Here is a 24,991-nt window from a genome sequence, read left to right as displayed (position 1 = left end):
TTGACTGTGTTGGAGACTAATTTATGCCAAATCTAGATGTCATGACAATGGGCACATACCAGTCACTAAATAGACTGAAAAAATAACAGAATATAAAAAATCCTCATCTCAGACTGGGTATCTGTATCAGAGTATCTGGAGAAAAGACGAATGTGCTAGTGAAAAGGCTGAAGGTAGGGTGACCAGATGACTGTCCCGATTCCTGACCAATGCACGCTATTTGTCCCGATATTGTGGCTTTGGTTTGGTTTTGGGGTTTTTTTTGTTTGGTTTTTGTTTCGGCAACTCGGCTCCGGCCACTTCCCCCCACCCCCATGTGTCCCAATATTTTGTCCGTTTCATCTGGTCACCTTAGCTGAAGCTATGATACAGGTAAAAGATCAGACTATATTAAGGTATGTCAGTCAGTCCAACGCAGTATACAATATAATGAACATACATAAATGACTTTGTATATGAGAAAAAGAAAAGGTTACTCACCCTGTGCAGTAACTGAGGTTCTTTGAGATGGTTGTCCCTGTGGGTGCTCAACTTTTGGTGAATTTGCGCCCCTGCACTTGTAATCAGAGATTTTTAGTAGCAGTGCCTGATTGGGTCACGCATGCGATGTCCCCATCACGCACCATCTCAGGCGGTTACATAGCACTGTGTGGCCAACCTTCCCTTGGTTCCTTCTCTACCGCACAGTCTCTGGTGCGAAAAAACTCTGAAGTAGAAGGGTGGAGGGAGGGTAGTGGAGCACCATCAGGGACAACCATCTCTAAGAACCTCAGTTACTCACCCTGTGCAGTAACTACTTCTTTGAGGGGCGTGCCCCTGTGGGTGCTCCACTCTAGGTGATTGTAGAACAGTGGCCCTTGGTGAAGGGGAAGGGCTTCAGAGTTGCAGTCGTGGCGAACAATAAAACTTCAAGTCCCAGAAGAGCATCTGATGACAAGTGCCACTCTACGGAATAGTGCTGTGTGAACGTATGGGCTGACACCCAGGTTGCTGCTTTGCAGATGTCCATAATAGGCACATTGTTGAGGAAGGCTATTTATGTACAGAGTGCTCAGATGCCCAGTGGAGGTTGTAGCTGTTGATGGGGATAACGAAAGTTAATGCAGCTGGAGACCCATTTTAACAGCCTTTGTTTGAATATGGCGTCTTTCTTAGATCTTTCTGTGATGGAAAGAAATAACTTTGGTAACTTTCTGAAAGACTTTGTCCTTTCAATGTAAAAAGCTAGAGCCCTTTGGAGATCCAGGGTATGAAGCATTGCTTCTCATTTGTTCCCATTAGGTTTTGGGAAGAATGATGGGAGATGGATGGATTGATTCAAATGGAATGATTAAACAATTTTAGGTAGGAATTTGGGATGTGGTTGTAGCGTAACTTTCATTTTGAAAAATGTGTATGAGGCATGTGCCATGAGGGCCTCCAGTTCTTCTATTCATCGGGTAGATGTGATAGCGACCAGAAAGTCCACCTTCATTGAAAGATGGAGAAGTGAACATGTTGCTTGTGGCTCAAAAGAGCCCACTTCCTCCCTCCCCCCCCCCACCCCGTAAGGCACTGCAGCACCAGATCCCATGATAGAGTATGGGCTCATATTGCAGGATAAAGGTTACGAAGACCCTTTTAGTGGTAGGATGGGCAAAGATCAAAAACTTGTCCACTTCGTGGTGGAACGCCATGATTGCTGTGAGGTGTGCCCTGTTTGAGCTCATTGAGAGACCAGATTTCTTGAGTTCCAACATGTAATCCAATACATTGATAAAGGAGAGGTAGTTGCTGCTATTTGTCTATTCTGGCACCATGTATGGAACCTCTTCCATTTGCCCAGGTAGATATCATGTAGTAGACCTTCTGCTGTTTAAAAGAATGTCCTTTACTTCCTCTGAACAGATCACTTAATCGTCTCGGAACCATGGAGTTGCCATGCCTTCAGGTGCAGTCTTGCCAGGTTCAGGAGGTAGACCTGGCCTGCATCCTGAGACAGGAGATGAGGTAGAAGTGGAGGAGTGGGTAGTGGGCACATAGCCATCTTCAAGAGGTAAGGAAACCAACATTTTTCTGGGCCATATGGGGGCTATCAAGATGACTCTGTAGTTGTCAGTTCTTATCTTGTACAACCCTGGCTAGGAGAGGGGGTGGGAGAAAAGCATACAGTAGATGTGCATCCCATTTGAGGAGAAAAGTATCACCTAGAGAATGGGGTCCCAGTCCTGCTCTGGAGCAGAAACATGGGCACTTTGCATTCTGGGCTGTCGCAAAGAGGTCTATTCTTGGAAACCCCCAGTGTCTAAATAGGTTTCAGAGTAACAGCCGTGTTAGTCTGTATTCGCAAAAAGAAAAGGAGTACTTGTGGCACCTTAGAGACTAACCAATTTATTTGAGCATAAGCTTTCGTGAGCTACAGCTCACTTCATCGGATGCATACTGTGGAAAGTACAGAAGGTCTTTTTATACACACAAAGCATGAAAAAATGGGTGTTTATCATACACATTGTAAGGAGAGTGATCACTTTAGATAAGCTATTACCAGCAGGAGAGTGGGGCTGGGGGAAGAGAAAACCTTTTGTAGTGGTAAACACCCATTTTTTCATGCTTTGTGTGTATAAAAAAATCTTCTATACTTTCCACAGTATGCATCCGATGAAGTGAGCTGTAGCTCACGAAAGCTTATGCTCAAATAAATTGGTTAGTCTCTAAGGTGCCACAAGTACTCCTTTTCTTTTAGTGTCTAAATATGTTCTGTCGTTCCCTGGTGTTCATTTCCCACTCATGGTGCTGGGACAGCTTTCTGCTCAGTGCATCTGCAGTGGTGTTTTGGCATCCTGGTAGGCAGGAGACTGAGATGATGATGTTGTGGTAGATGCACCAGTTCCATAGTAGCATGGCTTCTGTGCACAGGGAGTATGACCATGCCCCTCCTTGGTGGTTTATATAAAACATACCAGTGATCTTGTCCGTCAGCACCTTTATGGCCTTGTCCCTGATCATGGGTAGGAAGTGTGAGCATGCTTTATGAACTGCCCGCAGCTCCAGCAGATTTACGTGTAATGTTGATTCCAATGGGGACCAGAGGCCTTGGATCGTGTCGTTGTGCAGGTGCCCCCTGAACCTAACAAAGTATTGTTGTGAATATCGATGGAGTAGTCTGTGTGAAGGAAACTCCTGTGCAAACGTTATGTGGTTGAGTCCACCAACGTAGAGAATTTTTTACTTTGGTTGGCATCGTAAGACACTTGTTTATACTGTCTGTGTGGAATATACTGTCCTGAGCCAGCCTTGAAGGCATCACATATGCAGTCTGGTGTGATGATGACAAATGTTGTTTCTGACATATGGCCTAACAGTTGGGAGTAAGTCCTGGCCGATGTCTGTGGGCGGGCTTACGTTATAGCAATTAGGTTGACTAGAGTGGAAGCTACAACCTCTCCGCCCAGATTTACCAGAGAGTCAAGGTAGGCCCCAATGAACTCCAGTCTCTGCACAGGTATGAACGTTGGGGTGTTTTAGTTTTTTTTGTTTTGTGTTCGTTTATTTGTAGATGTAGCTGTGTCTTTTCAGTAGCTGCTAGGGCCCCTTCTTGAATTGAGGCTTTGAGTAAGCACTCCTCATCCAGATCAGGGAATATTATGACCCCTTGTCTGCAGTGGTGAGCTGCCACCACCGCAAGAACTTTTGAGAATCACCTTGGAGCCATAGATAAACTGACAGGGAGTACTTTGGAAACGATCTGTTCCCAGAGCAAATATGAGAAACCACCTATGTGAGGGATGTATCTTTATGTGGAAATATGCATCCTGGAGGTCGAGGGCCAAGAACCAATCCCCTCGTTCTAATGCTGGAATTATTGTTGCTAGCATGACCATCCTGAATCGCTATGTCTTTCTGAATTTGTTGAGTCTTAAGTCAGGAATGGGATTCCATCCTCTGGGGTTTTTTTTGTGGGTTAGAAAATATGGGAGTAGAAACCCTTCCTCTGTGTTGTGTTGGTACTGGTTCTACTACGCCTAGGCATATGAGACGGGTTTACCTCCTATCACAGTAGAAGGGCCCCTAAAGAGGAATGGGGATAGAGGGTGGGGAGGGGGGAATGGAGGTAAATTGGATGGAATAGCCAGTCTCGATTTCTAATACCCATTGTCCAGCAACAGAAAAAGTGGAAGGTGTCTGTGTTTCTTGACCAAACCCTCAAAACTGTTTAGAGGGAGACTGCTGAGACACTGAGGGCTGAGAAGGGAGTGGGTTCTGCCTTGCAGGTCTCTCCCTTCACCTTTGCAGGCCATATTGCCTCTGAGGTTGGGTGTAGGGCACGGATCTAGATCTTTGTGTCAAGTAATACTTCCACTGTTCTTTCTTTTGTGTAGGTGTGTATATGCCCAAGGATCTCAGAGTTGCCCTGGAGTCCTTCAATGTGTGAAGGAACTCATCTGTTTTGGCTGCGAACAGCTTGGGGCCTTTGAACGGGAGATCATCAACAGTTCATTTTCCTCTTTGGGGAAAACCTGAGAGGCAGTGCTAGGAAGATTGTTGCATTACTATGGCTATGACAATGGAGTGTGCTGCCATGTCTGCAGAGTCCAGTGAAGCTTGTAAAGCTGTGCAAGCTAGGAGTTGACCCTTGTATATGAAAGCTTTAAATTGTTCCTCTTTGTCCTCAGGTATGTCCTCAATAAAGTCAGATGTTTGAGTAACTGGAGTGATTGTATTTGGCCACTAATGCTTATAGTTTGCAATCCTGAACTATACAGTCGTTGAAGAGTAAACTTTATGACCAAAAAGATCCAATCTCTTCAAGTCCCTGTCATATCGGGTGGATCTGGAATGGTGGTTTTTCCTCTGCTCATTCACAGCCTCTACCACCAGAGAGTTTGGCATAGGATGTAAAAATAGAAATTCCATCCTCTTGGAAGGGACACAGTAGTTTTTCTTTTTTTTTTATACGCTGTTTTAGAGATGGGTGAAATTGCTGATGGGGTCTGCCAGATGGTCTTGGCTGGGTCCATAAGCACTTTGTTTACTGGGAGGGCAATCTTGGAAGAGATTGAAGTCTAGAGGATGTCCAACAACTTATGTTGCGACTCCGCAACTTTTTCCAGTGATATCTTCAGTGAATCTGCGATCCTTTTAAATAGTTCTTGGAACTGTTTAAAGTCATCCCCCATCGTGGTGAAGGGAGCATGATAGCTTCATCCAGAGAGGAGATTGAAAAATTGGCAGCTGAGGTGACTTCCTGATCTGAAATCTCCTCCAGTTCCTCCACTGTCTCTTCCGGAGGTTCAGAGGGTGATGGAGAATGCCTTGACCTCTCCTTGTGTGGACTGGGAGGCTTAGGATAGTGTTGGCAATACACTGCCCATAGGTCTCAGTAAGGCCACTGTGGTGGGAATGGCATTAGTGCCAGCATCCATAGGTGTATGTATCATCATTGAGTTTCAGATCTGAGGTGGTATTCATGTTTCTCTAGTGGACCTGGTCCGGTACTTGTGTAGATAGGCAAGGAGTGATGGGAGGAGTAGATTTCCTCTTCCTTAATCATCCTTGTCGCTTGATAAAGGAGGAGCTGATCTGGGTAGTGTGGTAATTTGGCATGGTATCGAGCATGCTGGAGTAAGGTCAGTACTGAGGAGTGGAGATTCTGGTGCTGAGGAGACTAAAAGGTCTTCATGTCAGAGAAATTGCTGTGGTACCGAGAGCATCGGTACTGAGGAGGGTGTTGTCGGTAGTACCAGTGCCTTTACCATGGTTGCCGGTGCCAATGATCGTGCACTATACACTGTGGAGGCAGAAGTTGGCGCCACAGACTATAGCACTGCTGCACTGCTCAGGGCCGCATGTTTGAGCGGCTCCAGCAGTACGGAGGCAAGGCTGGTAGGTTTCCCTTTTGTGCCTTTTTCTGAGCTAGCTCATATAAGGTCTTTGGCTCACATAGTACTGGACAGTCCCGCTACCTCAGAGGTGGACTGTCTCAGTGCGGTCAGTACCGATGGGGGCTGATGGATCAGGGAATGTCCCTTTTTGAAAGGTTCCCAAGAAGAGGAGGTCAGAACCAGTTTCTTTGTCGGAGTGCTCCTTCCTCTAAGAGAATGGTGGGGAACCTCTGTCAGACACCGCCATTGGAGACCAGTGCCCTGGAGGGGGTCTGTGATCCCAGATCGGATGCTAGGCACAAACTTCCATCATGAGGAATTTTAGCTGTAGGTCCCTTGTTTTCCTGGCACAGGCCTTCAGATTGTGGCAGTGGGAGCATTTATGTGGAATGCGTGTCTCACCAAGGCAGCAGACACACTCTGAATGCCCATCAGAAACTGGGATTGACGACTGGCAAGTGAGGTAACATTTAAAATCCAGGGAGCCAGGTATGCCCCTTTGAATAGGGCCCTTCCTCATGGGAGAAATAACTACACTACAGTAGCGGGTATCCTAATAACTGAAACTTAAATTCCTAAGATAAGAAAAAAATTTTAAAGAAATAAATATATGGGGAAGAGACAGAGCAATTAGCTAATTAATTAACTAGTACTTTAAAGTTAAAGCTAGACTAAATATAAAGATCACAAGCGCTGCCAATTGCTCCATCTCAAGCAAGGGGCAGTAGAGAAGGAACTAAGAGGGTTGGTCGCACAGCTTGAAGCAGCATGAGACGGGGACAGCACATGTGCGACCCAACTAGGCACTACTACTAAAAATAGGAGTACAAGTTCAGGGGCGCAGATTTACCTAAAGCGGAGCACCCACAGGGGCATGCCTCAAAAAAGAACCCTGGCTTATGATTGGCTGAAAATAATCATGAAACAAGACTATAAGTTTCTATTGTGTATCTCCCGATTGGTAAATAATACTAAAGTCTGGAGAAATGTCAAAAATCAGATCACGTATTTAAATAAATTCATTCTGAGCTCAGTGAGAAATGAGTCTCAACTTTACTTTTTCTTTTTAAAAGTTAATTTAGGAGGAAAAAAAAGCACTATACACAGTAAAAGCTTTGTTATCCGGCATGTTGGGGGGGGAATGGAGGGTGCCAGTTAACTGGAATTTTTGACTAAGAGTTATATGGAGGGAGGGAGTTTGGGTGTGGCTGGTAAAGTGCCAGATAACACAGTTTTTACTGCATAAGAAATTGATGCCACAATGAAGTGATTTCTCTCTCTCTCTCTCTAAGATTTTCAAAAATATTCACAATTCATATATTTCAGTAAATATCAATTTACTGTCCCTCAAGGTAACTGACCTCATATTTTGCCTTGATTAATATTTATCTCTTAGGTAAGTAAATCTTGATTTTTTTTAAGTCAATATTTCCTTAATATTGGTATATCATGGTACAAATAAGTACTGTCCTTCCATGATGAGGCTGTGAGTGTGTATTAAGCCTTGAGGCCACTCCGTTTCCTCCCCAATTCATGTATAAACTGGAAGTAAGAGGATAAGATTTTACATGAAGACTGTTCAAACTCACTAATCATTCAAGACCTGAATAGTCTCACGACATGCTAGTATACCAGGTACCAAAGTGGGTTTTGTTTTTTCTAAGCAACAGAAAACATTCTGCTCATAATTTATTTTTTATACAAAAGTTTTAAAGGCAAATCAATACAGAAAGGTGTATTTACCTCAACGTGTGTCAGTATTTGCTCATCACTCTCCTTAGTGCTGTCCTTGAAAATTAATGAGGTATTTCCATTTTTCATTTGGAAGTGTGTTTTACTCATATAACCATCAGGAAAGTCCTGTGCTCAGAAAATACAAACCAAAAACATTTTCAGTAATCCTTTAAATATGCAAAGTTCTAACTGCTACCACCATTCTACAGAATAAATAAAACACAGAATTCTGGCACCAATGCTTGGCATAATGAAGTTCTGAACCTGCTGGTAGAGGGTCCTAACTGCACTAATCTTCAGTATCCCCTCATGGCCAGTTCAGAGTAATTCTAACAGCTTTAGAGGAGGCCAACTGCCCTACTAATTAAAATAAAATATGATACAGCTGCTAAGATAATGCATCAGTGCTAGATATCTGTGTACCAGAAGGGGTGGCACAAGGGAGCTATTGGAAAACATTGTATTGAGGTCTGGAAGAGAGTTGAGCAGCTGAGGGCCTAGGTGGAAGGTCTCAGGAGATGGGAAATAGTGCGTAGGAGACAGACAGAGCAACGTAGTCTCAGTCATTTTTAGTATCTGACACCAAGCTTTTTTTTCCCCCAGGAACAGAATCATAAGAAGACTATTCCAACAAAATGGCATGAACTATGTACAAATCAACTCCAGGTAGGGAAATTGTCCCATTTGCACAAGGTGGGCCTAATGTGTATTGGATGAAAATAGAATCTTCTCAGAATTAAGAGTGTTGATGACATTAAAAAACACTAACTATTAATGTTCTTAAAACTGCATCAGAGAGGAATGCCTGAAGCCCACTATCAGTAAAGCCCTTGAATGCTCATTAAAATCTAGATTTTAATCTAAAACCTTTTGCATATAAAAAGGCAGTTAAAGGACAGTTTCACAATATTAAGATAACATCTATAAAAACAGTGACAACAGAACAGGGGTTGCTGGTTAAATTAAACAAGACACTTAGCATCTCTCTCTACTGAAGGTTTCTGCCAAGTGTAGCTACATGATGTAGTCCGTGCAAACCCATAGGCTAGATAAGGTGTACCGGTGTAAGAGAGGGCTCACACCAGTACCACCTACCTGGATGAATTCCCAGGTTATGTCACAGCAATTCATGCCCTATTTTGCACTGGTGCAGTATATCTGTAGTAAGGGCTTGTACCTGCATACCTACAACCATGTAGTCACACCAAAACAAATTTCCCTAATCTCAGCAAACCCCCCCAGGGTTAATTTGGATTTTTCCCTCTTGGATTGCATAACGTCTCACACAGAAAGTCAGAACTGGGGTGAGGGGACCAAATTAACCCTAAACATGCTCTCATTTTGATCATTCAGATGATTAACAATTTTCATCTTTTTTTTTTTTTTTTATAGATCAGCTTTTTTCATTTAAACAACATACAAGCATGATACGATATACTTTACAATATATGGGCATTTACACCACTGCCTTGTACAGGGACTACTGCAGAGCTGCACTTCTCCATAAGGGGCACTCAAGAGGAGAGTTTGCTGTTCTGCACACCAGAAGTGTGTGCAATTGCAGAAACAGTGCTTGTCTGAGGCAATCTGCTCCATCCTTTAAGAGAGAACAGCCTGGGCCTCAGACTCGGGGAAGATGGACATGGCCATGATGACCCTTCCTAGACTTCATTCCCTTTTTACCACAGGTATTGTGAAGGGTCCTTGCAAAACTGCACAAGGTTGGAGAAAGACTTTTGGTGGGTTTCCTCACACCCTGATTTACATCCTTTAAATGAGTATGTCAATTAGAAATAAGAGACGGGAGAACATGTTAATAATGGATTGCTGGAAAAAGCATATCCTGAAAGGCAGCAAAAATGCATGGAGAACAATAAATAGTATCTGCATGCTATGGACTTATTTCTGAAAGGAAACAAATAAATTGGGGTTTTATTAGCTGTTTCATTACATTTTATTTTAGACAAACAAACACAGAAAGCATATGTGCAACATGTGATGTAAAAGGATTCCATTCAAAAAAGTCTCTGAACAAAACTCATTAACGTAGCATTAAATTGCTTGACAAGTCTGCAAATTTAACTATCATTTAACTCTTTGGTTAATCTACCATTTCTGACACAGTTTAGTTAGTTTATTCTGATCTTTAAATCAACATGTGTTCCATTCTGACACACTCATTCTGTCTCGTCTTTTCTATATTACAAAATATATTTAACTGCAGCATCTGTTATGGGCTATTTGTGTACTTTGTTCTTTTCAAGTTTCATACCTGAAACAATATGATAATGCTGGTTATATATATATTTTTGTTAGTAAACTTTTTTAACACGGATAATGTTTTGAGACATTGCCTTGCTCTTAGCTTCTCTTGCTGCCATGCTATATTTGTCTTCCCACTAAATCTCAGTGGGCCAAATTCATCGAGAGTGTGCTTATACATGGGATGTCCCTGATGGCAGAAAGAGCTGCAGCCTCAGTTATGAAGTGCCATAAGAGCAATCCAAAAAGTGGACAGAAATGACTGAAAACATAGGCCTGACCTGGATAGCCAGAGAGTCCACTTAAGTGGCTTTCTGAATAATTTTCGATTTGTGGACCTCCTAGAGAGCTGCACTAGGCAATTAAACCTGCCTACACGGGTAGAAAATCTTTGGAGAAGAAGAATGGAAGAAACACCACCTGCCCTCCACAGGGTTGAATTGCCCTGGGGTGGGGGGGTGTACAATGAGCTCTGGAGCAGGGGTGGGCATGTAATATACACTTCCCTGAACCAGCTTCTCCTGAGGGGGTCTCTGCATACTTCCAAACTCTACAGCCTATATTTTCCCTGGAAGATATATCTATGAAAGCCAGGAATCTGTGGGGTTAGTAATCTCTATTTTATACCAGCAAGGTGATGGGAAGGCACTCCTTGACACCACTGGGCATAGGGCACCCAAGAAAGATAAGCATCTCCCATGTTACAGAGCTTCTCTAGTACAACATATATTTATGTATAAATGAATCAATACATTTGTAGGGACTTTTCTCCTTAAAATAAGGGAAGACAGTTCACCTGTACTTAAATTGGCTTAAAAATAAGTGTAGATCATAATATATTTGGGTCATAATAGCCTTTGACATGGTTACTCATGGCTACACGGGAATGAGATTAACCTATTTGCCTATGAAAAAAAATTATAATGAAAGCAAATGCATATATGGCTTTAGCAGAGTAGATATAATTGCCTAATTTGTGCAATGTTCAGTATTACTAACCAAATTCAGCCTCATCAGGTCTATAAGTGATGCACTCCTACACTGCACATGGTAGTTCTCCCTTGACAAGAGAGGGTTATAACATAATATAGACCTCACCCTCCACATCTATAAATAAAGGGTTTTGCTTAGACCAGGTGAGTTTGACATGATAGCCTAATTCACATAAAGTTGGATGTTTTATCATTAACTTAATTTCTACTAAATCTATTAACAGTTCTACAACCCTAACTTACATGAGTAGCCTCACTGACATCAACGAGGCTATTCATGTGAGTATGGAATGCAGGAATGGGCTCCAAGTAAATGACATCAGCAACATTAAGAGTACACCAAAATGTTCATGACACACACATATATATATATATATACACTGTGGGGGGGAGAGAGGGAAAGGCAACAAAAAACCTGTCTATAACCCATTCTGCTTTGAGACACTCATCTCTTTCAAGGGAAATTTCCTCCCCTGATTATCACTGAATAAATGGATGTTCTCCATGGCCAAGTTTTTATCACAATCTGGAATCACAGAGTCGCCAACTTGGCCCATTAAAAAAAAAAATCTCACCATTTTTTATATGTGAGAACAAAAAAATCTGTCTCATTTCACTATTTTCAGCCAAGCTTCTATTTCACAGAAAGTTCAAACTTTGACCCAAGTATTGAATTCCTGATAGAGGCTCAGAGCATCTTTCTGTTCTGAATAAACTCCTCAGACACATAGCCTTGGACTGAAATCTAAGGTTTCAAATGGCTGCCTATATGAAAGGGTGCATTGTAACTCTTTTGCTAATATTTTCACTCTTTTAAAAAACTGTGATTTAAAGAGAAGTTGCAATTTTGTGGCTGAAGCCAGGTTCTTCCTTTTTACCAGAGTCCTGCCTTTTTTGCAGTGAGAGTCTTAAATTCTAGTTTATAGGGAAAGTATTGTCACAGATCTACAAGCCTTCAATGTATTTTAAAATATTATAAAGATAACTTTAAACATTGCACATGGTTTTCCCCAAAGTTTTAGAAAAGGATGGCGAGGGACTAAGTCATTAAATAGAATTACTGGTCTAGTTTCTCAGCTACAGTCATCTTTGCATTTTCTAGTTCTGCGTAAAGGGCCAAGCTCTCTGATGTGTGTGCGAGAGCAACCTGAGAGATGCTCTAACTCAACAGTTCTCAACCAGCAGTTCGGTGCCCTCCGGGGTGCTGCGAGTAGGTTTCAGGAGATCCTCCAAGCAAGGCTGGCATTAAACTAACTGGGGCCCAGGGCAGAAAGCCGAAGCCACCCAGGGCTGAAGCTGAAGCCTGAGCAACTTAGCTTCATGGGGCCCCCTAACGCTGGTCCTGACTTTTATAGGCACAGGTGTGCCATGGAGTTTTTATAGCATTCTGATGAAGGGGAAGAGGTGGCTCAGAAAGAAAAAGGTTAAGAACCTCTGCTCTAACTCATGCTCACTGCAAACACAACAAAAGGTCAATAATGCAGCCCCAGCACAGAGAAGCTGGGAAGAGGGTGGATTAGAAGTTGCTATGCATGCTGTACCTCACCAGATGTATCTTGTTACCCTTGAGTGATCCACTCATGCCTAACTACCCCAGGTTTAGGTTCTATGTCCAGCAGTGTGACACAAAATGTTCACACCAGAGAGGAGAATCTGGGCCAGTGTGTTCAGTAATTAATGGAAAAGATTTATAAATGAAAAAGGCAAATTACATCTGAACGTCTCATTTTGATATTGTCTACAACTAAGTTAAAAGTAGGTGCAAGTTTTCAGACAAGGAAAATGTGTGAGGTCAGAAAAAGAAAACTGGATTGGAGCGGTAACATGGTTGTATGAGACTGGGATTCAGGAGACCTCGATTCTAATCCCAGTAACCTGCTGTGTGATTTTGGAGAAGTCACTTCACCTCTCAGTGCCTCTCTTTATCCTCCCACCTTGCGTTTGCCTTGTTTATTTAGGTCAAACTCTTCAAGGTGAGAACAGTCTCTCATTATGTGTTTTCACAATGCCTCGCATAATGGGGCATGCGTTTGGGGCTTGGTTGGTTTACCAGGCTGTAGGATGAGGGAAAACCTTACAACAATACGTTTTTATTAAATATCAAATTACTACCCATACCTTTATACTTTTCCACTCCCAATCATCTCCTATTTGCTGTGAATGTTTAATGAACTCTGCACAATACTGCTTGAATCTATTTTCTTCCAAACAGAAGTCATCTTCAGAATCCAAGTTAAGTGACATCTGCACAGAAAATGGAACGTTAGGATTGGCAGCTGTAACGAAAACTAAAAATAATTTGTACTGGTTTTAAATATATAAGGTATACAAGCAATTCAACAGTAAAATAACCAGTACATCAACAATTTTAAAGAAATATTTTTGTTTCTTAAACTAAAATAAAGATTTATTTCTTTGATTGTAAAGCCTTTACGGAAGGGACTGTGTCTTCTTATATGATCCGAATCCTGCACATACTTCCACCCATGAGCAACTTTACAAATATGAGTAGTTCTAGTGAGACCAAACTATCATATAAATTCTAGAGGCAGGCCCTCAACATTTAATAAGGGGGTTTTCCCAAAGAAAGGACCCAGTTCTACAAAATGCTAAGTATCTCCTGTGAGATGCGAGTGCTCTGAACTCTCATTAACACCAAGAGTGGTTGAGCATTCTTAGCACTTCTCAGGACAACACATTGCAGGACTAGGCCCCAAGGGACAAATCCTGGTCCCAAAGAAGTCAAAGGTAAAACTGCTGTAGGTTTCAACATGACATGAGCACCTAGTGTGCCACTATGGCCACAAAAGCTAATGTGATCCTGGCATGCATAAACTGGGGAATCTTGAATAGGACTAGAACGTTCCTTTACCTCTAAATTTGGCACTAGTGTGACCGCTGCTGGAATACTGTGTCCAGTTCTGGTGCTCATAGTTCAAGAAAGATGTTGATAAATTGGAGAGAATTCAGAAAAGAGCCATGAGACCAATTAAAGGATTAGAAAACCTGTCTTATAGTGATAGACTCAAAGAGCTCAACCTAGTTAGTTTAACAAAGAGACGGTTAAAAGGTGACTTGACCACAGTCTATAAATCTGTTACAAATATTTTATAATGGGATCTTCCGTTAAGCAGAGAAAGGTATACCACAATCCAATGGCTGAACGTTGAAGCTAGACAAATTCAGACTGGAAATAAGGCATACGTTTTTGACAGTGAGGATAATTCAGCACTGGAACAATTTACCAAGGGTCATGGTGAATTTTCCATCACCAACAATTTTAAAATCAAGGTTGGGTGTTTTTCTAAAAGATCTGCTCTAGGAATTATATTTGGAAAGTTCTATGGCCTGAGTTATACTAGAGCTTAGAATGGATTATCACAATGGTCCCTTTTGACCTTGAAACCTATAAATCTAGGACCAGGATTTTGCCCTAGAGCAACATTGCTTGAACAAAGTTATAAAGAAGTTAAATATTACAACAGTAACTCAAATTAGGAAATAAAGTCAATCTTCAAATTGATATAAATTCCTTGGGACCAGACTGTGGGATAGATTCTCTGCTGGATGTAACAGAGGAGGGATACTGCAAGGGAGCAGATTTTGTGTCTGCCCCAGCAGAGATTAAAGCATTCCTCAATGCACTTTAATTAACACTGGCTGGTTATAGCACACAAGTGCCATCTACCACTTGCAGATTGCCAGAACACAACATGATTCAACCACACCCTCTACCCACCCACCTATAGGAGAGGTTTTAAGGAGATGGTGCAGATGCCAGATGGGGAGACATGGCCAGTTTACAACCCCTTGTAGCACAAAATCTGGCTCTGTGTTTTTACGCTTTCTGTAAGACATCATGGGCCCCTATGGTGCTATATACAAATATTTAATGACAAAATAAATAAATAAATATGTACCTTGTGTCTGGGCAGTAAATGTGGGCTGATGGCCATACCTTCTCATAGGAGGTGCTCATCAGCTAGCAAGATCTAGCCCTAAATCACTAAACTCCCCCTTTCCCCACATAACAAATGTATTTATATAATTTAAACCACATTATTTTCAGTGTGAATGGACCAAACCTTTAACTATATGTTTCATAGACGTGGGAAGAGGAGAGCAAAGGAAAAATATATATGATTAACATGTCAGTGATTCCTAAATTTCTCATTCTATTTGATCAAAGATGCAAAACAGCAATAAGTACAAAGCCATGTAAAGATCCTGAAGTTCTAACGAACATTTTAAATAGAACTATGTGCTTTAGTAAACACCTAGGATAGGGTAAGGAACACCTAGGGCAGAGGAAGAAACGGAAGGGGAGAGAAATACTGTGGTTAGGATGGGGAGAAGAATACAAGGGAGAAGGAAAGGGAGATGAGCCTTTCGAAGCACAGGAAAGGAATTACCCTGCACACAACAAGGTACAAAAACAGGCAGGCACCAAGGGAAATGCACAGACAGAAGAACGGGTCTCAATATTCTCGGGACTCCATCTAGACACAGGATGGGGAGTATACAGGGTGCAATTTATAAACCTGGGGTGGAGGAAATGCCCCGGGGGGTTGGAGGAATCCTGGGTGAAGGGCATCGGAATCCAGCATGGGGAGGGGGTTCCGCGAGGGATCTCTCGGGACACCGGGGAGGCAGCACACTCCCAGAGCACTACCCGCACAGCCACATACCGCTGACAGCGCTGCGCCCCTCCGCCGCCTACTGCCAGGCTCCGGTGGGGACATTCAGCAGGTTCCTCCCCCCCCGCTCCGCATGGGAACGGCCCGGCTCAGGCACGGGTTACAGAGGCAAGGCCAGGGACCCCAACGCAGCCTGCTGCGCATGCGCCCGCGCCCCGCGGCCGTTATGAGCAGCAAGGCACCGTGCGTGAATGTCCCCTGGCAGCTTCTCCGCGCCCGCAGGTTTGGGCGGGGCGCAGCCCCTGACCGCTAGGAGGAGCCCGGCGATCAGGAGGCGGCCGGCAGAGGGGCCCCTTGGGCTGCGCCCCGGCGTCCCCTAGCCAGGCCTTGGCAGGGCCCAGGGGCTGCCGAATGGGGCGAGCCCTGCCCCCTCCGGCACTAGCACCCCCTCGTGCCGGGGGGCAGCGTTAGACACGAGCTGAGGGAGCAACCGCTCGGGCCCTCGCCTCGGCAGCCCTGGGCCCGCCCTGTGGCTGACCCCAAGAGGGAGAAGCTGCCGTGCCCAACTCGCCTTTCCCTAGCGGCAGGACGCGCCGAGCTGCGGGGCGGCCTGGCACAAGGTCAGGCGAGTCCCGCCCCAACCACTTTCCCGCTCCAGGTGGCCTGGGGCCCGCCGCTCACCCCCAGCGTGTAGCGCAATCCGCGAACACGCCGACTGGCCCCCCTGCACGGCTCACCTAGTAGCGCGAGAGGCGCTAACAGCGGGTGAGCGCAGAACGCGCGTCCCTGTTCGCAGCGTCCGAACAGCGGCCCCGGCGTAGGCTTAGCACCGGGGCGGCGAGCAAGTTCTGCTTAGCGAGGAAACGTGGCCCCGCTATTCCTGCTTCCCCTCAGTCGCTGTGCCCACAAGGCCCAAGCTCTGATCGCGCACTTCAGAACGCTTGGGAGGCTCAATGGAGTCCTAGCAGCAGCCGGCAAGTTCAAAGAGCTCTGGCCTGTGACTCGCGCCCAGCCCCCTGTGAGCAGCACACAGAATCTGTGAGCCTTTGCAATTATTTTTCTTTATAAGGAGTTTAGTCCTTTTTTTTTAAAAAAAAAGTGTCATGCAGCCCTTGAAGCTGAATCAGCTCCCAGAACGATTCTCTGAATAAAGGAAGTTTCCCCACATTCGATTATAACATTCAAGTTACCACCAGGCTGGCGTAAACTGGAAGTAGTGAGTCTACTGTAGGCCAGATGTTCTGTATTCTATTACCACTTAGCTTATCTATCCAGGTTTCAGAGTAACAGCCGTGTTAGTCTGTATTCACAAAAAGAAAAGGAGTACTTGTGGCACCTTAGAGACTAACCAATTTATTTGAGCATAAGCTTTCGTGAGCTACAGCTCACTTCATCGGATGCATACTATGGAAAGTGTAGAAGATCTTTTTATATACACACAAAGCATGAAAAAATACCTCCCCCCCCCACTCTCCTGCTGGTAATAGCCTATCTAAAGTGATCACTCTCCTTACAATGTGTATGATAATCAAGTTGGGCCATTTCCAGCACAAATCCAGGTTTTCTCACACCCCCCCCCACCCCCACCCCCCCGCAAACACACACACAAACCCACTCTCCTGCTGGTAATAGCTTATCTAAAGTGACCACTCTCCTTACAATGTGTATGATAATCAAGGTGGGCCATTTCCAGCACAAATCCAGGGTTTAACAAGAACGTCTGGGGGCTGGGGGGTAGGAAAAAACAAGGGGAAATAGGTTACCTTGCATAATGACTTAGCCACTTCCAGTATCTATTCAAGCCTAAGTTAATTCTATCAAATTTGCAAATGAATTCCAATTCAACAGTTTCTCGCCAGAGTCTGGATTTGACGTTTTTTTGTTGTAATATCACAACTTTCATGTCTGTAATCGCGTGACCAGAGAGATTGAAGTGTTCTCCGACTGGTTTATGAATGTTATAATTCTTGACATCTGATTTGTGTCCATTTATTCTTTTACATAGAGACTGTCCAGTTTGACCAATGTACATGGCAGAGGGGCATTGCTGGCACATGATGGCATATATCACATTGGTGGATGTGCAGGTGAACGAGCCTCTGATAGTGTGGCTGATGTTATTAGGCCCTGTGATGGTGTCCCCCGAATAGATAAGTGGGCACAATTGGCAATGGGCTTTGTTGCAAGGATAGGTTCCTGGGTTAGTGGTTCTGTTGTGTTGTATGTGGTTGCTGGTGAGTATTTGCTTCAGGTTGGGGGGCTGTCTGTAGGCAAGGACTGGCCTGTCTCCCAAGATTTGTGAGAGTGTTGGGTCATCCTTCAGGATAGGTTGTAGATCCTTAATAATGCGTTGGAGGGGTTTTAGTTGGGGGCTGAAGGTGACGGCTAGTGGCGTTCTGTTATTTTCTTTATTAGGCCTGTCCTGTAGTAGGTGACTTCTGGGAACTCTTCTGACTCTATCAATCTGTTTCTTCACTTCTGCAGGTGGGTATTGTAGTTGTAGTTGTAAGAATGCTTGATAGAGATCTTGTAGGTGTTTGTCTCTGTCTGAGGGGTTGGAGCAAATGCGGTTGTATCGCAGAGCTTGGCTGTAGACGATGGATCGTGTGGTGTGGTCAGGGTGAAAGCTGGAGGCATGTAGGTAGGAATAGCGGTCAGTAGGTTTCCGGTATAGGGTGGTCTTTATGTGACCATCTTTTATTAGCACTGTAGTGTCCAAGAAGTGGATCTCTTGTGTGGACTGGACCAGGCTGAGGTTGATGGTGGGATGGAAGTTGTTGAAATCATGGTGGAATTCCTCAAGGGCTTCTTTTCCATGAGTCCAGATGATGAAGATGTCATCAATATAGCGCAAGTAGAGTAGGGGCGTTAGGGGACGAGAGCTGAGGAAGCGCTGTTCTAAGTCAGCCATAAAAATGTTGGCATACTGTGGGGCCATGCGGGTACCCATAGCAGTGCCGCTGATCTGAAGGTATACATTGTCCCCAAATGTAAAATAGTTATGGGTAAGGACAAAGTCACAAAGTTCAGCCACCAGGTTAGCCGTGACATTATCGGGGATAGTGTTCTTGACGGCTTGTAGTCCATCTTTGTGTGGAATGTTGGCGTAGAGGGCTTCTACATCCATAGTGGCCAAGATGGTGTTATCAGGAAGATCACCGATGGATTGTAGTTTCCTCAGGAAGTCAGTGGTGTCTCGAAGGTAGCTGGGAGTGCTGGTAGCGTAGGGCCTGAGGAAGGAGTCTACATAGCCAGACAATCCTGCTGTCAGGGTGCCAATGCCTGAGATGATGGGGCGCCCAGTATTTCCAGGTTTATGGATCTTGGGTAGTAGATAGAATATCCCAGGTCGGGGCTCCAGGGGTGTGTCTGTGCGGATTTGATCTTGTGCTTTTTCAGGGAGTTTCTTGAGCAAATGCTGTAGTTTCTTTTGGTAACTCTCAGTGGGATCAGAGGGTAATGGCTTGTAGAAAGTGATGTAGGAGAGCTGCCGAGCAGCCTCTTGTTCATATTCCGACCTATTCATGATGACAACAGCACCTCCTTTGTCAGCCTTTTTGATTATGATGTCAGAATTGTTTCTGAGGCTGTGGATGGCATTGTGTTCCGCACGGCTGAGGTTGTGGGGCAAGTGATGCTGCTTTTCCACAATTTCAGCCCGTGCACGTCGGCAGAAGCACTCTATGTAGAAGTCCAGTCTGCTGTTTCGACCTTCAGGAGGAGTCCACCTAGAATCCTTCTTTTTGTAGTGTTGGTAGGGGGGTCTCTGTGGATTAGTATGTTGTTCAGAGGTATGTTGGAAATATTCCTTGAGTCGGAGACGTCGAAAATAGGATTCTAGGTCACCACAGAACTGTATCATGTTCGTGGGTGTGCAGGGGCAGAAGGAGAGGCCCTGAGATAGGACAGCTGTTTCTGCTGGGCTGAGAGTATAGTTGGATAGGTTAACAATATTGCTGGGTGGGTTGAGGGAACCATTGCTGTGGCCCCTTGTGGCATGTAGTAGTTTAGAAAATTTAGTGTCCTTTTTCTTTTGTAGAGAAGCAAAGTGTGTGTTGTAAATGGCTTGTCTAGTTTTAGTAAAGTCCAGCCACGAGGAAGTTTGTGTGGAAGGTTGGTTTTTTATGAGAGTATCCATTTTTGAGAGCTCATTCTTAATCTTTCCCTGTTTGCTGTAGAGGACACCATCACAGGGCCTAATAACATCAGCCACACTATCAGAGGCTCGTTCACCTGCACATCCACCAATGTGATATATGCCATCCTGTGCCAGCAATGCCCCTCTGCAATGTACATTGGTCAAACTGGACAGTCTCTACGTAAAAGAATAAATGGACACAAATCAGATGTCAAGAATTATAACATTCATAAACCAGTCGGAGAACACTTCAATCTCTCTGGTCACGCGATTACAGACATGAAAGTTGTGATATTACAACAAAAAAACTTCAAATCCAGACTCCGGCGAGAAACTGTTGAATTGGAATTCATTTGTAAATTGGATACAATTAACTTAGGCTTGAATAGAGACTGGGAGTGGCTAAGTCATTATGCAAGGTAACCTATTTCCCCTTGTTTTTTCCTACGCCCCTCCCCACGTTCTTGTTAAATCCTGGATTTGTGCTGGAAATGGCCCACCTTGATTATCATACACATTGTAAGGAGAGTGGTCACTTTAGATAAGCTATTACCAGCAGGAGAGTGGTGGGGGGAGGAGATATTTTTTTCATGCTTTGTGTGTATATAAAAAGATCTTCTACACTTTCCACAGTATGCATCCGATGAAGTGAGCTGTAGCTCACGAAAGCTTATGCTCAAATAAATTGGTTAGTCTCTAAGGTGCCACAAGTACTCCTTTTCTTTTTGCTTATCTATCCAGTCCTTCATATTTGTGGCATTTAGATATATGGGGCTGGGTAGAGCAGTTTAGCCACCTATAGGCTTGCCCTCTTCCCCCACCCCCCACTTTAATGAATGCTACTAAAAGACAGATAGCAAAACTAGAGAATTTTAGTTCAGATTGGGTTCACTGCAGCAGCCCAGTGATCCTAGTTTTATTTGAATATTTATAATGATTTATATAGACTTACCTTTCCTACCTCATGACCCCAGAGAGTGAGTGTGTGTTTGTCAGAGAGACTTCCTGTACTGAAAACAAGGGGGGAAATACATGGAGTAAGGGTAGAAGAGATCACCTGAGTGTTATCACTTAATATTTCTAAGCATAAACTATTGGTTTTTTGGAAAAATAATTTTAATCATTTATTAATATTTTCACAACCTAAGCCAAAGTATATTAGTCATGTACCTTTCTGGGCAAGGATTAACACTTTTTGTTTTCTTTCAGTTTGTGGCTCAACAGGGCCTCTCCTAAAACCCATTCAGGTCAATTGGAGTCTCCACTGACTTCAGTGGGCATTGGATCTGGCCCACAGTTTTACTACTACTACACCTCTAGGCCCCACTGGTGACCAAAATTCAGAATCTTGTGGATTATTTCTGTTGGTGGGAGAAATTAATGTTGGAATTAGGTATTTCTTTGATGCACTATTGTTTACTGTCAAAGAATGCACATAGAGTCCTGTTTGCCTAAACACTGTACGAGTCAAAGGAGTCGCAGTCCCATGCCCCTTTCCAGATACCTTTTAGCCCAAAGCTCTCTTAGCTTTTTCTCCAAGTCACACTACTAGTGCTTTTGTGGCAGTGCCTAGTGCTGCTTTGCTCCTCTGTGTGCTTCTGTCATGTTTCTGTCTGCATCATTGCACACACAGCTCCAATGAACAATACCCAGTGAAACCCCTCAGCCCACCCCACATAGCACAATTTCTAACTGGCCCTGTATGGCATCTGTTTTGGGTGGTGGCTCCTATTGTTTCAGCTGTATATTCCATAAAGGAGTTTGACTGTTTCTTATATTTAACTTGAATGAATGGCAGTGGTTATCCTTCCCTGCCCCCCAACCCCCGCTTCAATGAGATTTAATTTAACCCCCAGCATAACGATATCTTCAGGACCATGGGTTACTTACTAGAGGGTATATTTTATGCTGTTTCAGGTATCTGTTTTGTTGTTTGGCTATGCTGTTTTGCAATTGTATTTAGAAGTTATGGGTTTTTTGTTTGGTGCTCAGAGGCCTTTGAATTAGAATACTAGAGAAATTATTTTAAAAATAGAGTGTTAACATTTTTCTACAATAGGGTACTACCAAACATGATTAGGCTACACAAACAGGAATACATACAACACATACAATATTTTAATAGGTTTAAGCAGAACATAAAATGTCAGGTTTACCAGTTTAGCCAAGGATAGTATCATTTTTTTGAAGTTTTATAACCATTATAGAAAAATAGGCAAAGTGAGAAATTGTTCTATCAGCATTGGAAAGTGTATTGCTCATTTTAAGTCCTGCATATGCAAAGGACGCTTTGCAGTAGCTAGTTATAATACACGGTTTTCCAAGTGAGCTGTTTCTAATTTTCTGGATATGGAGACCTGAGAGCGGCCAGAGCTTTTCTGTTAAATATTTTTGAGGCAGACCATTCAATCAGCAGTCCATCGCTGTTCTTATGATTCAGTTTTCTAGATTTTAGCTGTTGCTAGCCTACTGTTCACGTACATAGCTTGCTTTATATTCAAATATAATTTCCCCTGGTTTTTCTGAAAACATTAAGACTCCATAGAAGTCCCTGGTTTCTGCATTAGCTCTCCATAAGGAAATGTATTGTTAAATGAGGGCATTACTTTGGAAAGCCAGTAGCAGTGTGTGTCCTGTCAGGTGGGCTTTGAACATGACTTTACTTTGACCATATATACTGTTTGTTTCTTTTCAGAAGGAGGTTGTGTTGTGTTTACATTTTGAGATTATTAGTGAATGAACTCTCATTTTGGGTCAGTGTTAAGGTTATGTTGTGATGAATATGCATTATTTTATTCTTGATTAGAACCATTTGTTTGCAACTATTGATTTCCTTGCTTTTAAGTGCTTGGGTTTTGAAAATGAAGTGATAAGTATGTTATTGTCACTTAGCAACTGTAACTGATTTTTAAGCAAAGCTTTTTTTTTCCTGAAATGTATTAGGGATGCCATTTTTGCTAAGAAGAAATAACTGTATTTTAAATGGGAGCATGATGAAGTGGAGTACCTCCTTGGAAGCCAGAACTTCTGAAGTCTAGTTCTAGCTCTGATATGGTCTTGCTGAGTTGGCCTAAGCAAGAAACTTAAACCTAAAAATTGTTTTTTATCAAAAGTGGCCTCTAGAGTCCTGATCCTGCATCGTCAGTCAATGGGAGCTTTGCCATTTACTTCAATGAGCGTAGGATCAAGCCCTAATTTGGGATGCCAAACTCCTGAAACCCAAGACAAAATTTCCTAATACCCAACTACTGTTGACTTCACTTGGAGTTACAGGGGAGCAGCACCTCTGAAAATCAAGAGTATCCAAAACTGAGGAATTCAAAATTTGTGGCCATTTTTGCAAATATAGGCTTCAGCCTCTCTGTCTCTCAATCTGTAAAACTGAGAATACTATACCTAGCTTACAGAGGTGTTGTCAGGATTTAATGTGTGTATTGAATATGTAGTGCTGTATAATTGTGTATTAAAAAAATTCAATGATTTATTTTATATCCTCCCTCAGGGCTCAGTATCTTACTCATGGTGAGTATCTCACCATTCTTGTCATGTCAGTGAAGGTGGGGTAGTTGAAATATGTGAATCACATATTGCAAAAAAATGCTAACATCAACACCAGTATTGCCATATTAGTGAAATGCTACATAAGAAGTAATGTCTTCTAGTGGATAAGACCTTGTATTTCCTGGCTCAGCCACTGACCAGTCCTGTGACCTTGGACAGATCATTTAATCTTTCTGTACATCTGTCCCTCCTTTGTCTTGTCTAGTTAGCGTGTAAGCTCTTCAGGGCAGGGACTGTCTCAAACTATGTGTTTTTGCTTAGCAAAATGGGACCCTCCTCTCACGTTGGCCTCTCGGAGCTACTGGAATACAAATAATTGCACATTGTTGCAGTTTGTTATTCCATGAATACAGATAACTTCCTGACAGTGAAATATATTAGGGTTGGAAGTTCCATTGCTTGGGATTTTAAAACTCAACTGGACAAAATACTTTAGAGAACAATCCTGCATCAGTAAAGGGATGGAAAGAATTGTCTGAAAAGTCTTTTCTACTTTTAAGTTCTATGATTCAATCCCAAGAAAAACTTCTTCCAAAAAGCCATTGATCCATCCAGTAATTCAGGCAACACTATCCCAGTAAAGTTCTCGAAAGAAATAATAATGTTATATTTATGAATTGATAGAATTAACATGACATAAACTTAATTTCACCAATCCCCCTTAACACGATTCAGATTTTGAGTAATTCGCAGTGGTTGCTAATGCTATTTCTGCCACTTTTTGATTTCTGGTCACTCTTGGTTTCTGATGCTAAGCACTATTGCTAAAGGAAATGGGCTAACAATCTGCTGTTGCCTATAACTGTCTCAGAAGGAAGAGCACCAGAGATTTTCAGAAGTTTTACAACAATGGACTGTTGTAATTGAAACCAAATAAAAATTAATTTATAGTCAAAGAAGAATGCCCTGGTTTTAGTCTCACAGCACTGTCATGTGGCACACTTGAAACTAACAAAGTACCTGGAAAATATCAAACTTTCTTTCTTTGCTGTACTTACACGCACTTAGCTAGCAAATATGCTTGCTAAAACAACAATTAAAAAAAGGAAGGGCTACATACAGTGAACATCTGGAACAATGAAATGCTGGGCCTAATCCTTCTCTTGTGGAAATCTGTATCAGCAAATACCCCGCATGACTTGTTGCTTAATTTAAACATCCTTTTAAAATAATAAGGCTCATAGGGACTTGTTTGAATGTCACATAACAGAGAGACAAAATAATAATGTTTTACACCCTTCTCTTTAGGTTACACTACCAAACTTTTCACTTGTAATTCACTGCTGGTAGAATTGGAGAATTATGGCTTTGAAGATTGCTGTTGTAGATGTAGCCTTTATTAAAGAACTTTTCAAATAACTTTATAATATTATATAATTAATAACTCACCTGCTACATCCGTATGAAGTAGGTGAGTGTTTTTCTCTTCATTAGACAGATGGGAAAACAGAGAGAGAGGTTAAGGGAGTTACCCAAGGACACAGCGAATCTGTGTCAGGACAGGGAAGGGAACTTGAGTTCTTGGTTCTCATGGCCTGTGCCTAGACCACATTTCTCAATACCGTGTGTATGCCCTTGTGTATTTGGATAGCTCAGAATAGTTTCAAAAGGAAACAACCTGGGAGGTTAGGAAGAAGCATTCCTTATGGGCATTTTATTTCATAATTACTCACTTCAGGGTTTCTTGCATCTTCATTTGGCTGCTGTTGGAGACAGTATACTGGACTAGATGGATCACTGATGCGATCAAGCACTTCTTGCATTCTGATATTTTTTGGCAAATTTCCCACAGATGATGGCTGTTTT

At 42.9% G+C, this 24,991-nt stretch overlaps 1 protein-coding gene and 1 long non-coding RNA gene across 4 annotated transcripts in view; one reads left to right on the top strand and one right to left on the bottom strand.

Annotated features, from left to right (window-relative positions):
* The window catches only part of ATG10 (autophagy related 10), a 146,744-nt gene extending 130,406 nt beyond the window's left edge, over nt 1–16,338 (bottom strand). The window contains exons 1-3 of one of the 3 annotated variants that reach the window (XM_077817143.1): nt 16,224–16,338; nt 12,968–13,093; nt 7,605–7,721 (exon numbers count right to left, since the gene is read on the bottom strand). In XM_077817143.1, coding sequence (XP_077673269.1) covers nt 7,605–7,721; nt 12,968–13,093 — 243 coding nt within the window. In that variant the 5' untranslated portion in view covers nt 16,224–16,338. Of the gene's footprint in view, nt 1–7,604; nt 7,722–12,967; nt 13,094–14,769; nt 14,846–15,537; nt 15,665–16,223 lie in introns of those variants that run through there. The other 2 variants (XM_077817141.1, XM_077817142.1) reach the window with 2 other exon arrangements.
* A 73-nt stretch (nt 16,339–16,411) lies between these two features.
* On the top strand, nt 16,412–23,115 carry LOC144265023 (uncharacterized). The gene is made up of 3 exons (XR_013346154.1): nt 16,412–16,524; nt 20,834–21,017; nt 22,568–23,115. It is a non-coding gene; the product is annotated as an uncharacterized LOC144265023 (long non-coding RNA).
* The last annotated feature ends 1,876 nt before the right edge of the window (nt 23,116–24,991 follow it).

Source organism: Eretmochelys imbricata, chromosome 5 (assembly GCF_965152235.1).
Source record: "Eretmochelys imbricata isolate rEreImb1 chromosome 5, rEreImb1.hap1, whole genome shotgun sequence".
In the NCBI taxonomy this organism is placed as follows: domain Eukaryota; kingdom Metazoa; phylum Chordata; order Testudines; family Cheloniidae; genus Eretmochelys; species Eretmochelys imbricata.
Note: the sequence above shows the minus strand (reverse complement) of the source record. Positions and strands in the feature narration are given on the sequence as shown.